This window comes from Mya arenaria, chromosome 3 (assembly GCF_026914265.1).
Source record: "Mya arenaria isolate MELC-2E11 chromosome 3, ASM2691426v1".
NCBI classification, from domain to species: Eukaryota; Metazoa; Mollusca; class Bivalvia; order Myida; family Myidae; genus Mya; species Mya arenaria.
This window is the reverse complement of record NC_069124.1, coordinates 38,911,620-38,933,465: the sequence shown is the minus strand read 5'-3', so window position 1 is coordinate 38,933,465 and position 21,846 is coordinate 38,911,620. Positions and strand designations below refer to the sequence as shown.

At 34.5% G+C, this 21,846-nt stretch overlaps 1 protein-coding gene across 4 annotated transcripts in view; it reads right to left on the bottom strand.

Moving 5' to 3' along the window:
• LOC128227977 (uncharacterized) overlaps window positions 1-21,846 on the bottom strand; it is a 186,304-nt gene that overhangs the window by 119,142 nt on the left and 45,316 nt on the right. The window contains exon 1 of one of the 4 annotated variants that reach the window (XM_052938978.1): window positions 15,284-15,401. The exons of 2 other annotated variants lie outside the window; for them this stretch is intronic. Coding sequence is in view for 1 of the 2 variants with exons in the window: in XM_052938977.1 (XP_052794937.1) it covers window positions 6,228-6,271 (44 nt within the window). In the remaining variant the exon portion in view is untranslated. Of the gene's footprint in view, window positions 1-6,227; window positions 6,645-15,283; window positions 15,402-21,846 lie in introns of those variants that run through there. One more of the 4 variants, XM_052938977.1, reaches the window with a different exon arrangement.

The window sequence follows — 21,846 nt, the reverse complement described above, 5'->3', positions numbered from 1 at the left end:
CTTTGAAACAGCTTAACCAGCAAAAAAGATTCTATAGAATCAAACACTAGACTACAAAGAAAATCTTAACTTTAATAACAAAGATGAATTTTGAAGCATATGTTCAATATTTGACAAATTACTTTGGTTCTATAGAACATCCATGGTAGGCATTGTTTGCGAAGAAAATTTTTTGTTAACATTGAAAAAGAAATTTAATACAAATTTATAAGCAAGAATTTTACCCCTGTATATGAATAAGTATCTGGTATAAAAGAAATATCAATATGCACATTTGCATGTATTTTGTAAGTTTTGTAAGCATAAATACATGCCATATTTCTTAAAGGCATCCAAGGGAATTTTGGCCTGAATTCCAGGGATTTTGATATTCAAACAGGGGATTTAAGGCGAGGAAATTAAGCACAGTATCAAGTACCAAGGCTATTCCAGTTGTTTACCAGTGTATCAAGTACCAAGGCTATTCCAGTTGTTTACCAGTGTATCAAGTACCAGGGCTATTCCTGTTGTTTTACCAGTGTATAAAGTATAAAGGCTTTTCCAGTTGTTTACTAGTATAATGAAGTATCAAGGTTATTCCTGTTGTGTTACCAGTGTATTAAGTATCAAGGCTATTCCAGTTGTTTACCAGTGTATCAAGTATCAAGGCTATTCCAGTTGTTTACAAGTGTATCAAGTTTCAAGGCTATTCGATTTGTTTTACCAGTGTATGAAGTATCAAGGCTATTCTTGTTATTTACCAGTGTATCAAGTATCAAGGATATTCCAGTTGTTTTACCAGTGTATCAAGTATCAAAGCTTTTCAAGTTGTTTTACCAGTGTATCAAGTATCAAAGCTTTTCAAGTTGTTTACCAGTGTATTAAGTACCAAGGCTATTCCAGTTGTTTACCAGTAAATCAAATACCAAGGCTATTCATGTTGTTTACCAGTGTATCAAGTACCAAGGCAAGTGCTGTTGTTTACCAGTGTATTTAGTACAAAGGCTATTCCAGTTGTTTACCAGTTTATCAAGTATCAAGGCTATTCCAGTTGTTTACCAGTGTATCAAGTACAAAGGCTATTCCTGTTGTTTACCATTGTATCAAGGACCAAGGTTATTCCAGTTGTTTACCAGTGTATGAAGTATCAATGCTATTCCTGTTGTTTAACATTGTATCAAGGACCAAGGCTATTCCTGTTGTTTACAAGTGAATTTGATTTCATTAAATCTTTTTCCAAGGGCTATTACAGTTGTTTACCAGTGAATTTGATTTCATTAAATCTTTTTCCAAGCCTTTTAATATAGGGCATATTAACCACCTGAGATTTTTAATTTATTTGTTTAAAATTTACATTTTATGTCAAAGAGATGGCTACAGATAACTTTTTACTTTTAAGAATATTTGTACGACCTTATGCAATTCTGTGAATGTGGTGTACACCTTGTTTTCATTTAATAAAGTTAAATAGTGATTGTAAAAGTCTACAGTGGCACATTGAAATACAATGCAAACGTGCATGTAGTTTACATACACGATAGGCTTGATCCTAAAAGCAGAACTTAATGGCTACACAGCCCTTGCTTCCCTTTGTATTATAAAACACTACGCTTGTCAAGGGAGATCACTGCATTATGTAGCCCTATCGGTAAGCCCTTATAACTATTGATATGAACAGATCATAATTGGTGCGTTTAAAAGCGTATTTACGACCATTAAGACCCTTATCTGTAGCCCTGTATAGAATACAGCAGTATAAATACATTTGCTTTTCCTCAATGATAAATGTGCTATATTCAAGTATTGCAATTTGACCCAATTGTTGAAATGTTTACCTATAAAAATTGCTAGAATATAAAGTCAAACAAGAAACACCGCAATGCGACGAAACCAGGTTTTCAATGATTAAAAGAAGAACTTCAGCCTTTGTCTGTTTTTGCGACCCCAAACGCAATTACATGAAAGGTATATATCCATATAAACTCTTCCTTTATACCAAGTTTGGTCAAGATATGTGGACCCTAACTAAAGTTATTCAGTTTCAACTGTTTTTCTATTGTTAGTAACAGTGACCTTGACCTTGACCCTAGGGACCCCAAATGCAATCCCATGAAAGGTATCTATAAACTCTTCCTATAGACCAAGTTTGGTCAAGATATGTCAACCCTAACTAAAGTTATTCAGTTTCAACCGTTTTTCTATTTTAGTAAGTGACCTTGATCTTGACTCTAGGTACCCTAAACGCAATCCCATGAAAGGTATCCATCAACTCTACCTATAGACCAAGTTTGGTCAAGATATGTGAACCCTGACTTAAGTTATTCAGTTTCAACCATTCTTCTATTTTTAGTAAAAGTGACCTTGATCCTAGGGACCCCAAACACATTCCCATGAAAGGTCTCCATAAACTCTTCTTTTATACCAAGTTTAGTCAAGATATGTGGACCCTGACTAAAGTAATTCAGTTTCAACTTTTTTGTTACAGTGACCTTGACCTTGACCCTATGGACCCCAAATGCAATCCCATGAAAGGTATCTATAAACTCTTCCTATAGACCAAGTTTGGTCGAGATATGTCAAACCTAACTAAAGTTATTCAGTTTCAACCATTTTTCTATTTTTAGTAACAGTGACCTTGACCTTGACCCTAGGGACCCCAACCGCAATCCCATATAAGGAATCCATAAACTCTTCCTATAGACCAAGTTTGGTCAAGATGTGTCAACCCTAACTTAAGGTATTCAGTTTCGACCATTTTTCTATTTTTAGTAACAGTGACCTTGACCTTGACCCTAGGGACCCCAAATGCAATCCCATGAAAGGTATCCATAAACCCTTTCTATAGACCAAGTTTGATCAAGATATTGTCAATATTAACTATAAAGTTATTTAGTTTCAACCATTTTTCTATTTTTAGTAACTGTGACCTTGACCTTGACCCTAGAAACCCCAAACCTAATCCCATGAAAGGTATCCATAAACTCTTCCTTTAGACCAAGTTTGGTCAAGAATTGTCACCCCTTACAGTTTCATAGGTGAGTTTGACGCTGCCTGCCCTAATGAATTTTATCGAAAAAAAATCATTCTTTGTGCTTCTTTTTAAAAATGCTTTTGCACACGTAATAAATAAAATCTAGAGTTTGTTGTCATTCCAAATTATTACTTTAACACCAAAATATCATGGATTTTTTTTATCCGATTGGGGGTATAATTCAAGTCATACAATTCATGATTGGTAGTCCATACTTAATTGTAGCTGAAACAAATAATTTGTAGGTTTCTTTACAATCTTATAATTATTTATATTGTTCAGACTCATCAATTACAGTTGAAACCTGTTGGCTTGATATCCTAGGCTATGGATCATCTGAAATACTTTCACTTTTAAGCGAAGAATTTGTTTACTGAATTTTGATTTTTCTTTGATACATAAATTAATGTCATTTTTACCTTGTTTGTTATTGTTTTACATTCTCCATACGTATCTCCACCAGAGAACAGTATTTATAGGAGATATTTCCCTTACCCACATCATACTGTTTGCATCAATACACATTAGATACTATGACAATACCATATAAAAAAAATCCGAGATACTTAAACAGAAAAAAATAATAAACAAATCGATATCAAACAATACACAAGCATATTTCATACAGTGAGTAACATAACATATAAAATATAAACACAGCACTAAACATAGACATAGACTACAATTCAAATTCACCTCTTATTTATTACACAGCTTTAAAAAATGAAGAGATGTTTTTCTGGCTGGTTTTGTTGAAGTATGTGCTGGTTGTATTATTGCTAGTTGTCTAGTAGTTCTGGAGTAAGTATTTTCACATTCTTCACTAGGAAGTTTCTTAGGCTGCCATTATAACTGCCTTGACTGTCCGACTGCCAGTTAAAGTGATACTAATCAAGCAAATAATAATTGATTTGCGCCTTGTGCAAAATCGACCTAAGCAAACAAATGAAGGTGTGAAATTCTTACCTGGGACTGCGAAAATAACATTGAGCCAAGCAGATAAAATAAAGTGTGAAATTCTTACTGGGGACCACGAAAATGACATCGAGTGTGGCGAATAATTAATCCTAAAGAAATCGAGCCATCCGATCAAATTTTATATGAAAATATAGTAAAATAAAATTGATACGTTAAATACAGTTTGAGTCAATGAGGATATCGAGCAAAGTGATATGTAGCCAACGTGTTATGACTGTACATAAATTGTCATTCTATTAAACTCATAGACCACAAAATAACCACAACATGACCTCAGAGTCCAGATTAATCACAGTATAGCATCACCAAAACTACCATTTGAATTAAAGTCTAATATATTATTTTTTGATGTGTAATCAAATGTAAGTAAAAGACATGTTCAATAAGAAAAAGTACACCTAAATTCCACTCACAACCCGTCAAATGTCTTCGTTTTCCACATATTACATTGCCATATAATTGTGTAGTCAATCAATCACTATTTAACATTGCAAATATATTATAAATTTCATATCAGAGGGATCTAAATAGTGATTAAGTGAAAGGAGGACAGCAGGTTACACTCAGGCCAGTATTTTTAAATTGGTCACAGAGGCATTACTTATTAATATTGTAAGCCAGATTTTTTTACCATGCTAGCTACACATAATTTCTTTATTTTTTGCACAACTGACAGCTGACAAAAGACACAATCACTACAACATTACTGGAAATACTTTTCACCAAAATGCAGATGAGCTGAAAACAACATCTTGCAGAATAGCAATGCATTACACCATTATTGAAACTTATTATCAAAACAGATTTACAAATGACTTTAATGAAGACATTGTAATAAAATGAGTGAAATTCTTTTACATTAAAGCCTTCCAATATGGGGAATTAACCATCGTACATCAATCAAGGACTTTTAAGTCATTTCTTAAACCATTTCTGGCCTTTTAACAACATTTCACAGCTCATAAAAATCATGTTCTACAATATAAAACAGATTATCCATATCACACCAGGGTCTGCAATTGTGGTTTTAAATAATATTTCAATATTCAGATTGGCCGGTTACTTCGTTCCGTACCAAGTGCTCGCAACCAGATCATTTTTGTGATAAAAGTACCACACAGCCAATGCCAATGCTTGCCGGTTGTTGTTTCTCAATTGAAAAAGGGCCATAACTGGAAAATTATTAAAGTCAGAGTTATGAGCCTAGATGTACATGTGTGTATTATATCTACCAAATTTGATATGAATATATATATATATATATATATAAAGTTGTTGCACGCCAACCCAGACACTAAGGTTCTGCAAGTACATAAAATACATTTAACAAAGGTTGAGCTTAAAAAATGTATGTAAAAGTACCTTTCCATACTCTGAATAATCCTCAAACTTCACTGAGGTACAACTTTTTAATAATTCCAAGAAAATTTCATTCCTAAGCGAATAAAGATTCTAAGCACTAACACTCAATATACAGCCACACAAAGTTAAACAAATATCTACAACCACAACAGAGCATGTATTACAAAATCAAAATGTTGAGGGGCCAGCCATTTTTGCATATTGCACAAAAAACAGCCCCAGGTCAGTTAGGACATAATTCTTGTCAACGAAGAACACGTTTGACAGTTTCACATGTAAACATTGAGCCAGTCAAGCAAGCAAACATTCCTCGTTGGCAAAAAATAAATGAATTATGGACACTTATCATATTTAACTGATTTTGTGATCAGGTGTTTATGACTATATCACTCACTCAGTTTTTTTAAACATGAAATGGATGTGTTACAAGATATCATAGATGATGTTGGGCCATCCAAGTAGAATGAACAAGAATAATGTCAGCTGATCCCAATGCTTGATCGTTTCACCAGTCAATCAAGGGGCATAATTAAAGAAATGCAAATATTTCAACTGGTTTCTGGGTTATAATGGCCGTTCTTTCACAGGAACATTAACAGCAATCACAATTATAAAGGGTACCAGACAGTCGATTCAGTTCAATCTCTTTCCTTGTAAAACATAAACAGTACTGCATGCATGTGGCTTATTTATTAGAATCACAATAACGTAGTTTATTTTTTAGCAATTATCATAAAAGCATATCAGTCAATAATATTTGTTTATACTTAAGTAGGATATTCTTTGTAAAATAAAACCTTTGTACATCTAAATGCTAAATTACAAGAATAATTTATTTTATGATCAATATCAATACAATTTGAAGAAAAAAGAATACCTATGTTCCAGTGTCTTTCTCTCCAACTCTTTAAAGAAATCCATTGTTTTTCAGAAAAAAAAAACCCACCAAAAATAATAAAAAATTAACTGTCCAGTCTTCTCCAATACTTCGTTTTTTCTTTCAAAAACTGAACAAAACTTGAAGCTCTATACAGGTATGGGAGGAATGAAAGCCCTTTTCCTTTCCTTCCAACAAAAACAGAGCTGTTTTAAAGTAAAATGTTTATTTTTCTAAAACCACTTTTTCAACTAAAGAACTCTTCAGAAGTTTTAAAAGGAATTTTACACTAATGACAAAGTTGAAAACATTAAAATTGTTTAAATCCCATGTGCATATTCACTAATTCACATTTTTCATTTTTTTTGTCACATGTAACATTCACCAAACATGAAATGAAAACACTACAAGTCAGGTTTACTGACTGATATAACCCGATAGCTATGCATGAGGTATTACCGTCACCAAAAATGTATATAGTCTCGACACATTAAGATTTCAATCAGCATAGATTGCATTAAATTCTTCATACAAGATTAGTTACTGTGGTTACTGCACCACTCTCTGCAGTGAGTTTTTGATGTCCCATATCATCATGCACACAGGACGTCTAAACAAAAACAATTATGGCATCCTTCAGTTTCAAAGTCTTTATAAACCAAAAGCTATGAAATTGGAGCATTTCAGTTTTAAAATGCTCTCTGTATAAAGCAATACAATTACTTTAATCCCTAGAACTCATAAAGTAAATCGCAAAATTTTGCTTTATTCTTCAAAGATTTGTAAAAGACACAGATACTACTTTAGTAGGCAGTTATTTCAAACTAAACTAAACAAATAACCTTTATAGATCAAAAAGTTACTTTGAAGGGATTGTTTACAAAGAAACAAGGGTAAACCATAAAGATTATAAGATTTCATTCAAGTCAATGGTTCCCTGCATATTATAACTCTAAATATGCAAAACCACAATAGTTGTCTAGTATACATACAACTGCTTACAAATAAACAAAAAAATTATATAGCATTTGACTGCTTTGTTTCATAAAAACCTACGATCAAGACAAAATTCATCAGTCGAAAACATTTTTATACTCCATGGGGTAAAATTATCTTGATTAAATCTTTACACCTACCTCCCTTGTATAAACAGTAATCTTATAAACAATATACAAAAGACAAACAATTATTATTGATCAGGCATAATTCAACTATTCAGCAGTTTACACTTTGTTAAGCGCATTTATTCCACGAAACCAGGACCTTAATATGGGCAATCAGAAATTATAGCCAATGAATTTCTAGCATTAGTTAGGAAAAAGTAGCAGCCTTTATCTAAGTTATTCATTCATAGCTGATCCCAAGCTAGTTTTCACATAAGCTACCTACAAATTTTCATTACTATCCATCAATTCTAAGTTAAGATGTTGGACGAAAACCATTTTTCTATCTTCAGTAACAGTAACCTTGACCTTGAACCCGACCCTCAAAAGCAACCCCAAGCTAGCTCTTCACATAAGCTATATGCACACCAACTTTCATCACTATCCATCAATTATAACTAAAATTGTTGGGCAGAAACCATTTTTCTATTTTTAGTAACAGTGACCATGACCCCAACCCCCTCATAAGTAACCCCATGCTAGCTCTTCACATAAGCTACCTACTCACCACCTTTCATCACCATCCATATAACCTTACTTAATTTTTTTAGTGGGAACCATTTTTCTATTTTAGTAACAGTGACCTTGACCTTGACCCTACCCCCTCAAAAGCAATCCCAAGCTATGTCTTCGCATAAGCTTCCTACACACCAACTTCATTACTTTTTAACAATGCTAGCCTGAGTTATTAACAGTGTGGGTGTATACCATGTGACACCATGTGACACCATTTCAAATGAAACATAGGTCTTTTACCAGAGGTTGATTGAGGGTTTAGTTTCTTAAAACACTTATTAGACAAACCTTTTCACAATACGGCCATCTGACACGAGCACTGTCAAAACATTATTTTGGAAACAGGTTTGTCGAAGTGTTTGATTAATCTAATCACCTTTTCAAACTCTGGTATTAAAATAAAGGCGGGGCTCCTTAAGCGGCATAGACTGTTCTTTGTCTCATTTATAATGGTGTAGTAAAAGAAAAGTTCTCTTTGTTTTATGTCTTCATTTTAAGCAAATATTGCCTTCCGATGTAGCATATATGATGTAATTTATCAGTACCATACACACACTGATTAAGACTAGTGCAAACCAATGTTTGACAACACAAAACAGCATCCCAAAGCATTCTAATAAAGCCAAATAAAAAGATACCTCTGTTTCTGGTAACATGGCGAAAAAAATAGGGTCGGTCGGTCGGGATTTCATGCAATATTTTGTTGCATCGTATCAATTATATCATATCTAAGCGTTTTATAATTCACAAAAAGTCAGAAAAAAAACAACAACTTTGTTTACTGTCTGAAGTCATTTCCTTACCTTCGACTACCGTATTTTCCCGCCTATTTTGCCCATGAAATCTTGTGTTTTTTTGTATACAAAACTCGTTTATAAGACTCGATCGTTTTTTAGAAAAAATCCAGCACTTTAATTTCTACAAATCTGTGATAATGTTCAAGCCAAACAGTCAATTATCAACTAAATTTGTTAATTTGTTTGAAGAAAATTGTTGATTTTTTTGTCAACTGTTAGCTCCTCTTATGTGGAGGAAGGTTAACAACAGAACAAGTAAATGCGGATATGGATTTATGTTATGTATATTAATTTCGTACAATCAAAGTTTAATTCATATTTGTAGTGAATTCATACATTTCGATCATTGTTTTAGACGAAGATTATGCATTATTACTTTTTCGATTGTATGTTATTTTCTCACCAGCCTAGACGAAATCCTGGCAATAAAATGGGATCATACGGTATCTGACTGACCGATATAAATTCAAACATAGCCCCGCGCCTTTGATCTGCAGCCGACACATTCCAATAAATGTGTTGTTAACTGTTGCAGGTGTTTGGATTTCAGTTGATGGGACTTAAATTAGGCAAAATAAATGACCATTGATAATTGTGATAAATTAATGTAATGATTAATGAAATGTGTATTGGAACCTGGCAGTTAGCCTGCATGAATTCACAAAGCCTAATCTAAAGAAGCCTGCATGATATACGCAAAGCCTATTTGGATATGGATAAATAACACCGCGAGCTATATACTAAATATTTTCATCATAAAAGCAGCAAAATGTTTGCCAATTAGAAGATATCGGACAGGGTTCACCGAACTCCGCTATTTTGTTTCCTGTTGACAAAGCGTCTCGGTAATACATACCAGGAATGAAAGTTTATTCTCTGGGAACAGAGACAGAGAAACAACGGAAAAAAAAATGAGGATATATTTATTTTTTTATTTTATGCCTTAAAAAGGATTATGGCCGGCGAGGAAAAAATAGGGTCGGTTACCGGAAACACAGGTATTTTTTTATTTGGCCTAAGCTGGTTTTCATTTAAAACCAGTTTAAAAACCTGGACCGAAAATCTGGAGCACATCAGTATTAAATAACATGGAAAGTTATTTTTCTTCTTTAGGAAATAAAGACCTGAAATACCAGCAACTCCATAAAAACTGATAAGCCTGAAGCTGTTGAATGCTTCCTAGCTACTGACAACAACTTGATCTAGATGATAAATTTGTTTGTTCTATCAATGATTTAATACATCCAGCCATCAGAAAATATGGGCTGAAAGATTTAAAGCACCCAGTCATCTATAAATATTGGCTCAATGACTCTGTTAACTCATAGTCTTGTATAATAAAGGCAACAATGATTGAAGCCCTACTCATTGAACACTGATAACAGTCCACAATAAGTAAACAAGTCCAGGAAGACAATATTTTGTGAAACTTTGTCCTTGAGAGTACATAAAGAATAACAGACAAGGATAACCTTGAATGCATGGGGCCCGTATTCACTTTTGAACAGCTTGAGTCTGAGTTTGAGACTCTGACTCGAATTATTATTTTTTTAATGTTTCAAGATATCTTTAATGTAACTATTTTTGATAATTGGTATGCGCCTAATTGACTACAACAGGTTATTTGTTACATGCGTAGTTATATGATTATTAATTGCTCTTGCAGAGAGCAATTTTACAACAAAATTAAACTAAGCAGTTTGGAGACACCAACTCAGACTCAAAACTAATAGCTAAGACAGTTGTGTTTGTTGCAATATGTTAAATATAGTCATATGACCTCTTACCTCTAAGTGTGATGTCATCTCAATCACAGTGGTCCAGCATAGTCAAAATCTGCTTTGACCTATCAGCTTGACTAGAAACTAAGCTGGTTGTAACATGCGCTCTGCACATCATCTCAATAATATCAATCTCAATATGGTAAAACATAAATGGGTATTTATTTCAAAATCCTTCCAGCGGTTCAAGAGATATGGAGCGGACACTATCTGTGACAGACGGAGAGATGAACGCACAGATGAGTGTTTAGTTCCAGCTTTAAAATTAAGCTGTCAAATAGACCTGTTCACAACTGCATGGTGGGACAATGCAAACTGAAAATGTGCCTTTGCATATGCAAACTGTAGGCGCAGCTTGTGCACATGCCCAGTTATAGCAATTTACTTAATCATGTAAAGTCGTCTTCAGCAATAAGTAACAATTCTTCACAAATAAGAAACTAAACATTCTTGAATGCTTTTCAGTTTGCAATTCATTGTTTCCAATCATTGCTATACAACTATTGACATTATAATATATTTTGGACAATGCCATCACTAAAATGAGTCAGAAGTAATTCAACACCAGTCGAACATGACTTTGGAGGTTGACACCTGACAAGTTAACAGAAATCCTGTTTCCTTCAATAAACAAAATAGTCAACAGAGTGTAAAAATATTACACAAATTAGTAGAGTCTCATTTTAGAACATCTAAGCAATTTATCTAGTCTCATAGCTGAAAGACAAGAAGGTGCAGGGGTGTACCTATGCCTACTCTAGTACACAAGTTTTGGTTTCCCCAAAATGGCAAAGGCTGATAGATCTCCAGATCATGAATAAACAAGAGCTGTCATAGAGACAAGCGCGCTCGACTATTCTGCCACTTTTCAGTGTAAGGATTGAAAAGTTTTGGCAAAACATGCATGGATCACTGTTAGATTAGATTACAATGCAATACATGATGTGCCGAGATATTAACATAAATGTGGTTACATGCAAAATTTGAAACAGAATTACTGAGTCTAATAATGAAGGGCCATTATTTGCAAAATACAGTTATCTAACTTGGTTATTTAAGTAAGTTGGGTGGTTGAATACCATTGTATAAAGTCTCAATGCAATACATCAAGTAGTTGCTGAGATATTATCCTATGTGTGCTAACATGCAAGACCTTAACCAAAATTTCTAAGTCGCATAAAAAGGGGCAAAAATTATATAATATGAAAGATAGAGTTATCTTACTTCAATAAATAAAAAGGTTAAATGGTTCGGAGCCTGTGTGTAAAGTTTCAATGCAATACATGATGTATTCGCTGAGGTATCGACTTAAAAGTGGTAACATGTAAAACCTTAACCAGAATTTCTATGTGGAATAAAAAAAGGCCATTATTTGAATTTAATGCAAACTAGAGTTATCTTACTTGGTTATTTAAGTAGATTGGATGGTTGAGTACCATTGTATAAAGTTTAAATGCAATACATCAAGTAGTTGCTGAGATATTAACCTATGTGTGCTTACATGCAAAACCTTGACCAGAATTTCTATGTCAAATAATAAAGGCCCATAATTTGCATTATATTCAAAAAGTGTTATCTTACTTCATTAATTTAGTAGGTTAGATAGAAGGGCAATTATTTGCATTAAATGCAAACTAGAGTTATTTAACTTGGTTAATTAAGTAGGTTGTGTGGTTGAGTACCATTGTATAAAGTCTCAAAGCAATACCTGAAGTAGTTGCTGAGATATTAACATATGTGTGCTTACACGCAAAACCTTAACCAGAATTTCTATGTCGAATAATAAAAGGGCAATTATTTGCATTAAATGCAAACTAGAGTTATCTAACTTGGTTAATTAAGTTGGTTGGATGGTTGAGTACCATTGTATAATGTCCCAATGCAATACCTCAAGTAGTTGCTGAGACATTAACCTATGTGTGCTTGCACGCAAAACCTTAACCAGAATTTCAAAGTCTACTAATAAAGGCCTATTATTTGCATTAAATGCAAACTAGAGTTATCTAACTTGGTAAATTAAGTAGGTTGGATAGTTGAGTACCTTTGTATAAAGTCTCCATGCATTACCTCAAGTAGTTGCTGAGATATTAACCTATGTGTGCTTGCAGGCATAACCTTAGCCAGAATTTCAAAGTCTATTAATTAAGTCCTATTATTTGCATTATATTCAAATTGGTGTTATCTAACTTCATTAATTTAGTATGAAAGATAGTTTGGAATACATATCCAAAGTTTCAATGCAATAAATGATGTATTTTCTGAGATAATGACTTTAAGGTGCATGCATGCAAAACTTTAACCAAGGTGTGACGCCGATGCTGACGCCAGGGTGAGTAGTATAGCTCTCCTTATTCTTCGAATAGTCGAGCTAAAAATCAAAGGCTATTAAAGAGATGTATATATACATGTAACTTTTTCCTGGTTAAATTTTGTCAGATTCCACTGAATATTTGCATTGAAAATTGAAAAAGGTTCCTAATACCCCCATCACACTAGGCCACGTTCCCACCATGTCCTCAAAAAATCTGGCAGGAAGCAGTCAGAACTTGGTCAACGTAGAAGGAACACAGTAGAATCCGATAAGGACGTGAAGGACGTGAGCGGACTTAGAACATGTTAAAAAAAAAACATAGTGAGGACCTGGTCATATCAGGACGTAGTAAGAACTTATTATTAATAACCTATTAACGACAGCTTGGACGTAGTGACCGCTAACTAAAACCTAGTAGGAACTTGATTGATGTAGTGCAAGCCTAGTACTGGAAGGGAAAATATTGAGTGGCCTTCTCATTGCATTTTCTCTAGGTTGTCATTGCGATCTTGCTACATCAATGGAGTTCTCACCATGACCTCTACACGCTTTTACTACGACTATGGTACGTTCTTGCCACGTTGTAGAAGTCCTTGTTTGGTTGTTAATATGTTATTTCGGAGCTTAACACATCTCAGACACGTTTGTATCAGGTTCTTACAACGTCCATCTCAATCACATTTGCAAATTCATTCAAGTCATAAGAACGTAATGAGGACATGATGAGCACTTCACAATCTTCCTAGACGTAGTAAGAACGTACAAAGAACGCATTGGATGTGGTGCGCATATTGAGAACTCATTGAGCGTGGTGTACGTGTTAAGTTGCGCGCAGTAATAACATATCAGGAACATGTGAGAGGCATTGAATGCCTGGCAGGGACACAGTATTTATTATATTTTCTTATATTTGTTGAGGGTTCAGTATCTTACTTTTAACACTCTTAATGATTTGCTACATTTTATTCCCTAATAAAAAAATCCATAAAAAGTGCATTTTACAAACCATGAAATACTCCCTTTAATGTTTGTGAGTTGAATTGTGTTCAAGTCTCGACCAATTTTTTTAAAATGACCTTGTCTGTCTCTGGACCAGGGCTTCTTAAAAACCGGCAATTTGCCGGTCTGGACCGATTTTGACCAAGCCAGACCGATTTCAGTTTCAAAAAGTGTAAAAAAAAATGGTCCGAAATTTTCTAAAAAATATTGTAATTTCGGTCCAAAATGACTAAGTCAGTTAAAGATGTAGAAATTGTAATACATAAACATTCAAGGGTCATTCACACATTCCAAACTACCTCCAATGGGTCATAAAAGTGTCTTGGTTACCATGAGACCGATGCGACCAGCTGCTTTTTCCGCTACGCTGATCACTCTATAGCCTATCTGTTAATTAGCAGACGCTTGCAATTGGTCCAATCACGTGTTTTGGTATAAGCAGAAGACACAATTAAACAAACTATGTGTTAATTATCTGCTTGCAGCTTTCCTGATTAAGTGTTAAAATCGGTCCATATTTTCACATGGCAATATGTTATGTCGTCGTCAATCATTACATGATATCCGTTTGTTGATTACAAAACAGTTAAATTTAAATTGTTATAAAGAACCATTGCTGGTTAAAAACGGCTTTAAAGATAAATGCATGTCATTGTTAATCCGAGAAAACATTAAAATACCGAATTAATTAATGTAATAATATATAGGATATGAACAGCGATACGCTTGATTAACTACATAGTCTGACAGCTGAGTCCGCCGCTTACGTCATATTTATTCGCAATAATGAAAAAACCGTTGTCGATATCACACTTTAAGCTGGTTGCCCCGATTATAAATCTAGATATATACTATTATTTAAGATTATCAGTTGAATGTTGACCCACTTATGAAGCATTAAGCAAATAGATCATAATACGGTTTCACTTTTTTCGTCTTAACGCCTCCCGACAGCCACAGTTAATTAATTACATTCGCAGTCTTTCTTGTTAGAAACGCCGCAGAACTCGATGAGAATCTCATTCGAATTAAACTTGTATCAATGACTATCCGAATCGGCTATGCTGGCTCTAGAGCCCTCTTACAAATTGCCACATCGCAAAAAATATTGAAAGAAAAGATGTCGCGAAAATGTATGACATTTCTATAAAATCGGACTATTGAACAGGTCTTTCTTTTTTTGAGGGGGGTGGGGATTTTATTTAGTTTTTTGTGTGTGTGTGTGGGGGGGTGTCGTCGCCGGGTCCGGACCGATTGAGGTTCCAAAGTTTTAGAAGCCCTGCTCCGGACTGCATAAAATACCAAGGATAAGACAAAATCACAACTTTTGTTGTTCAAATACAGACCTTACTACATTCAGGGGCTCCAAAAAATTGTTGACACAAGTACATCACTTACAAATCAAATCAATTTAATCATGTATTCATTTATTTATCCCCGCAATTAATTTCAAAAGCAACAAAATGTGATCTATGAAACACTACTTTACCTGTCCAAATGTGATGGATATCATTTTTTTAATAAGCTGTAACAGGGGGAAGAGCTGTTTTCCATCAAGAAGACATCAAACTGTCAACATGCAATATTGTCAATGATCTGGATTACCTGTGTTTTCACCTTTTTGTGATGTCATCACTATCTGTGCTCATTGAAAGGTCAATCAAGGTCACAACTTTCCATTACACTGGGTTTTTCTCACATTTCATTTATTTGAGTTAACTCATAATGTTTTAATCTTAATATCTTATATGGCAAATAACTGTAACAAAGCAATGTTACATAGATTGAACATAAAAAATATGATAACATCATAAAAACAAAAAAAATGTAATAAAAGGGAGGTAAGTCAACTCATAAAAGCACATGTACAGATATCAACCTTTGTTAAGTTGTCTTCCTTAATATATCTATAAAAGATGTATTTATTACTAGACGCCAAATGGCAGCATGTCAAGTTAAACGAGCCTTCCACAAAGACATAATGCTCTTCCATGCAATTACAACAAAGAATGACATGGAGTTACACTATACATGTACCAGCGAAACTATGCCTCAACATGGTAAACCTCCATGGCAATTTTTTTGAAAATCCTAATAATAATGCATGACAAGATACAGCCAGTAACTTTATTGAAAATGACAAAAAAATTAAATAACCCCAAAATGCAATAAAAAGTAACTTTTCAAACACTGAACAACAATAAGTTTGTTTTATTTTAATTTTATTTCTGGTATCATCGGGCCTACAAATGTTTTAGGCTCTAGCTACACCCCTGACAGCCCAGATAAGACTCAGTCCAGACCAGTCCTATCAACAGTAGTCATTTTGACATTTAAACTCTAAGCATGACTTACTTTGAGGTACCTGGGTCATGTGCGTGACACACCCCTTCATCATGGTGAAACTTCAATGCAAAATTTTTTAATTCTTGTTTTTTAAATCCTATAATGCATGGTCAAGATACAGCCCAGACAAGGATCAAATTCAACCTTTGACTTCTAAGCGTGACCTTGATCTTTCAGTTAAAAACCTGGGTCATGTGGCAACACATCACATCATTGTGAACCTTCATGGTTTTCAAATATTCTATAATGCAGCCCAGACAAGGATCATTTAAACTAAACTAGCTTTTGACCTTTAAACTTGACCTTTGAGGTGCAGACCTAGGTCTTGTGTGCGACACACACTTCATCATGGTAACTCTTAATGGAAAGTTTTTTTTCAAAATACCATAATGCCTCTTCATCATGGTGAACCGCAATGGCAAGTTATTTGAAAATCCTATAATGCATGGTCAAGAAACAGCTCGGACAAGGAACATTTCAACCTTTGACCTTTAACCTTTTAGGTACAGACCTGGGTCTTGTGCGCGACATGCTTACTCATCATCGTGAACCTTTCTGGCAAGTTTTTTTGACAACTATGTCCCGCTCTATGCATGCAGACTCCACAATAAATGGAACACACCATTATCAAGACTGTCTTGTGTTAATACAAAATGCAATGTAATATTGCTGAAAGCTACATTAGTAAAAAATGTAACCCCCCTTTTTGATATGCCGTTTTAGGGCTTTTTAAGGAGTACTTGGGACTCAAGGGGGTCAAACGCTGAAATACAGAAAATCAATATTTGGCATTATTCAGTACACAATCATGCTCTCAGAATATAACTTCTTACACAGGATTCAGGTAGAAAATGAAAGAGATTTCAGTATGCAAGCTGTCCATAACGTATGCTCTCTTTGTGTTTTTATAATGCAATAAAAAAATTTGGAGGTTTAGAAATATATGTTTTTTTTATATTAAAGGCATTTCATTTTGATATGAAAAACAAAAAGAAAACCAAACAAAAGAGAAAAAATCTTTGATTAACAACTTCTTCTTTAGCATCTTTTCTTTGTTTAGAACGTCATAACCTCAATCACAGTCATAGAACGTCATAACCTCAATCACAGTCATAGAACGTCATAACCTCAATCACAGTCATAGAACGTCATAACCTCAATCGCAGTCATAGAACGTCATAACCTCAATCGCAGTCATAGAACGTCATAACCTCAATCGCAGTCATAGAACGTCATAACCTCAATCACAGTCATAGAACGTCATAACCTCAATCACAGTCATAGAACGTCATAACCTCAATCACAGTCATAGAACGTCATAACCTCAATCACAGTCATAGAACGTCATAACCTCAATCACAGTCATAGAACGTCATAACCTCAATCACAGTAATAGAACGTCATAACCTCAATCACAGTCATAGAACGTCATAACCTCAATCACAGTCAATGTGCATTTTTAATCACCTATTTCTACAGGTTGATTTCAAAATATGACATTTTGTCTAGGTGACACATATTAATGAGCCTGTTGAAGTATCTCATGCAAATACTGACATGGCAAGCGGTCTTTTCTAATGTCTATACAATCATCATTAACATACATTATCATGGGTTTATAACCCTTAAACATGACAGCATGGATGTTCTTTTACTTTTGCAGCTAAGATCATTTTAACACACACATGATCATTCTGAGAAGGGCAGTTTCAAGTTTTTGTTTATGACATGTAAACCAATTGCAATATGGCAAATTATGCATATAACAAGAGCTGTCACAGTAAGTGACGAATGTCCCCGAAGTGCCATCCAGTTCAATGGATTATGCAATTTCTAATATGGCTATATTCAAGAAGAGCTATCATAAACTTATAGCATATGCTGGCCCTCCTGTTGGTTGACGTCAATTATGCAGGAGAGAAGTAAGAAGTAGGGATGCGAGTCTAGTCCTGACATGTCTTCTTCATCAAACATATGAGTTTGTGCCAATTAATTTCAAAAAAAAAAATTCTCTGTGCAAGAAAAAGTTACAGCCTGGACAGGACCAAATTATGATTCTGTACATGTATAAATGCAGCATTGTATATTAAATGATTAAACTTTAAGTGTGACCTTGAACTTCAAGGTAGGGTTGCGGTCTTGCATGAGACATGTTGTCTTTATGTAAGCAACACATGTGCCAAGTAATTTCAAACTCCCTCTATACATGACAAAGTTACAACTCAGACTGACCAACTATACCCTGTGTGCATTTTACAGCATTTCATGATGATTAAACTTTAAGTGTAACCTTGAACTTCAAGGTAGGAATGCGGTCTTGCAAGAGACACCTTGACTTCAAATGTAGTGATCACATGTGCCAATTAATTTTAATATCCCCTGCCCATGACTAAGTTAAAACCAGGACACGACCAACTATACTGTACAGTCAAACACCGTTAATCCGACATCGTAGGGACCCAAAAAATTATTTCGAAATAGCAACATTTCGGATTTTCAGAAAATGACAGCGTTTGCGAATTATAGATGACGTGAAATATTAAGTTGTGAAGATTGCAATGTCGGTTACACTTATACCATACATTCTGTTTGTGGAATATTATGTATACATATTTGTTGAATAATTGTTTCAATAAATGACAAATAATCTGTCATTATACTTCTAAATTAAAACAACATTAAACATGTAAAACAAAATGACAGCACATGTATGCATTCGGAACATAGAACAGTTCATAAAAAGCATATTTAAATAGCAATGAAATTACACGTTGTTTACTCAGTATGGTTCGGCCTGTTTTTTAAAGAATGATGTAATGTCTTGCTGCACTCTGTTGATTCCTTCTCCGCTCCGGATTGTTCGGTAGCTGGTCAAGTGAGCAATGCGGGGATGGAATTTAATTTAATTTAAACATATTTATTTTACAACGATTGTGAAACAAGTTCTTTCAACATTATATTAATCACACTCATTGGCACGATTTTTGCGCAAGAGTGTGGTCTTGTGTGATATTTAGGTTGTGTTCACAAGCAATTACACACTACATCACCCAAATGAATCGCTTATTTTCTGACATCAATGTCTGTAACATACGCATGTTCAATGTTATTCTTTAACATTTTAGTGCTAATTGTGCTCCATCATCACTTTAAGCCGATGCCCGGGTGCATTCGCAGTATGATGTGAAAAACTATGAAATGGTCAAGTTTGAAATAAGGATTGATAAACAGGTGAGAAATACTAAATCGGGACCATAATTTTTGCGAAGAAACCAATTTTAAATGTAAAATAAGCAAAGGGCAATAACTCTTTCAAAAATGGTCGAATCGGGAAAGCCCGACAATATGTGCTGCTTCACTTTATGATCATCAATCTGTGAAAGTTTGGTAGAAATCGCATGAGAAATGTAAGAGGAGATGCAAAGAAATGAATGTGGGCCGGACCGATGCACGCACGCACACACACACGCACACACACACGCACGCACACACGGAAGCGCGCCTACCATTACTAATAAACTGCCTTAAGCTCTAAAAAACAAACACCAGTACACATTCAAATTCTATTATTGCTTCTTCCATCTAGGACAACTTCACCATCCTTACATAATAATCAATTTTTTGTATATAAGTCTTATATAAGTCTTATTTATATTCACTATCCACACAGAAGATAAGATTGTAGCTTAGAATAATATACATGAAGTTTACATTAATCTACATGAAGTTCAATGGAAAAGTCTGATTATTAAATTTATCATTAAGTAAAAATGAAATTTCTTCTAAAGAATAAAGTGTTAAATAATTATCATAATCTATGAACCTAAACTAGAAATGTGTCCATAGGACACGGATGCCCCCACTTCGATTTTTTGTCACAGAAAATAAGCCATAATGATTATTCAGGATAATCTGAGGGCCCTAACTCCTAAATGATTAAGGCGATTTCCATGGCTATCGAACTTGATCAAGATATTATGGTCACAAACATGTGTTAAAAGTTTGGTGAGGATTGGACAAACAGTTTTCAAGAATTAGATCGGAAACAATCTTCGGGACGTATTTTTCAAGTCTTTTTTTGCAAATAAAGGGCCGTAACTCCTAAATGACAAAAGCGATTTCCATGGCTATCGAACTTGATCAAGATATTATGGTCACAATCATGTATGTAAAGTTTGGTGAGGATTGGACACATACTTTTCAAGAATTAGATTGGAAACATATATTTTTGAAGTATTTTTGGCAAAAAAGGGCCGTAACTCCTAAATGACTAAAGCGATTTCCATGACTATCGAACTTGATCAAGATATTATGGTCACAAACATGTGTTTAAAGTTTGGTGAGGATTGGACAAACGGTTTTCAAGAATTAGATCGGAAACAATCTTCGGGAATTTTTGGCAAAAAAGGGCCGTAACTCCTAAATGACTAAAGCGATTTCCATGACTATCGAACTTGATCAAGATATTATGGTCACAAACATGTGTTTAAAGTTTGGTGAGGATTGGACAAACGGTTTTCAAGAATTAGATCGGAAACAATCTTCGGGACGTACGTACGTACGTACAGACGTACGTACGTACGGACAAGGGCAACCCTATATGCCGCCACTTTGTGGGGGCATAAAAAAGAACAATAATTACCTTAGAAGTGACTATGTTGAAGACTTAATAAAATTTAAAATCTATTCCCTTGTTACTAAAAATAGAAAGTAGTGGAATCTGCAACAAAAAGGAAGACCATATACACGGCCTCTAACGCCAGCTCCACCACTTTACGGTGGTGCAAAGAAAAAGAGCTGTCGACACTTCCGTGGTGGAGCTGTGCCCTATGTTTACATAAACAAACGTGAGTATGATTTATATTTCATTTGATAATTTCATTTAGCGGACATATTTCGAAAATCGGAGAATGTGGTACCGTGTTAGAACACTTCTACTATAGGCTGGTTACTATTTCGTTTCAATATTGTGCAAACTGTGGTGTCAGGAGATTTTCTCCCGAATCGAACTGGTGCATATTTTGTGATCTGATTGCATAGCAAGTACATTTAGATGCTTACACACCCCATAAGAACATTCTCACGCATGCAAACATAACTGTTATGTATAGTACTTATGCCGGAACACAACAAAACTGATAAGCACTTCTTAAAAAGGAAAAATGCACATATTTATAAAAGTGGTGGCGCTGTTGCCCTAGTGGTGGCGCTATCGAGTATGTTTTGCGCTTGAAGTAATATAAAAAGTTAACGCTTTTGGAATGAATACAACAGTTGCTATGTTTATTATTCATTGAACATTATGCTGGTTATGCATACTACTTGCGGAAACAAAACTCTACGCGAACTACTCTACGCGAACTACCTTAACCTTACTGAAAACTATTTCGAAAATAAATGGCTAGGTGCTGTTAATTTTACCATATAAATATAAGTATCTATCATGTGGGTCCGGTTATGAGAGAGGTATTCTTGCATACCGGACGTGTGTTCCCGGTCATTTGACCAGTGCTGGAAAAACGCATCTTACACCACCATGTAAGATGAGTTATGCGCCACAACGCGCTACTTCTTATTTCTTTTATTGTATGGTTTATGAAAAGTACATTATTTCATTTCAATAAAGCGCAATCAATTATAAGTATGCAATTAATTTAAATAGATAATGAATAATCGTAATTACGCGATTTAAATAGTTACTATTTG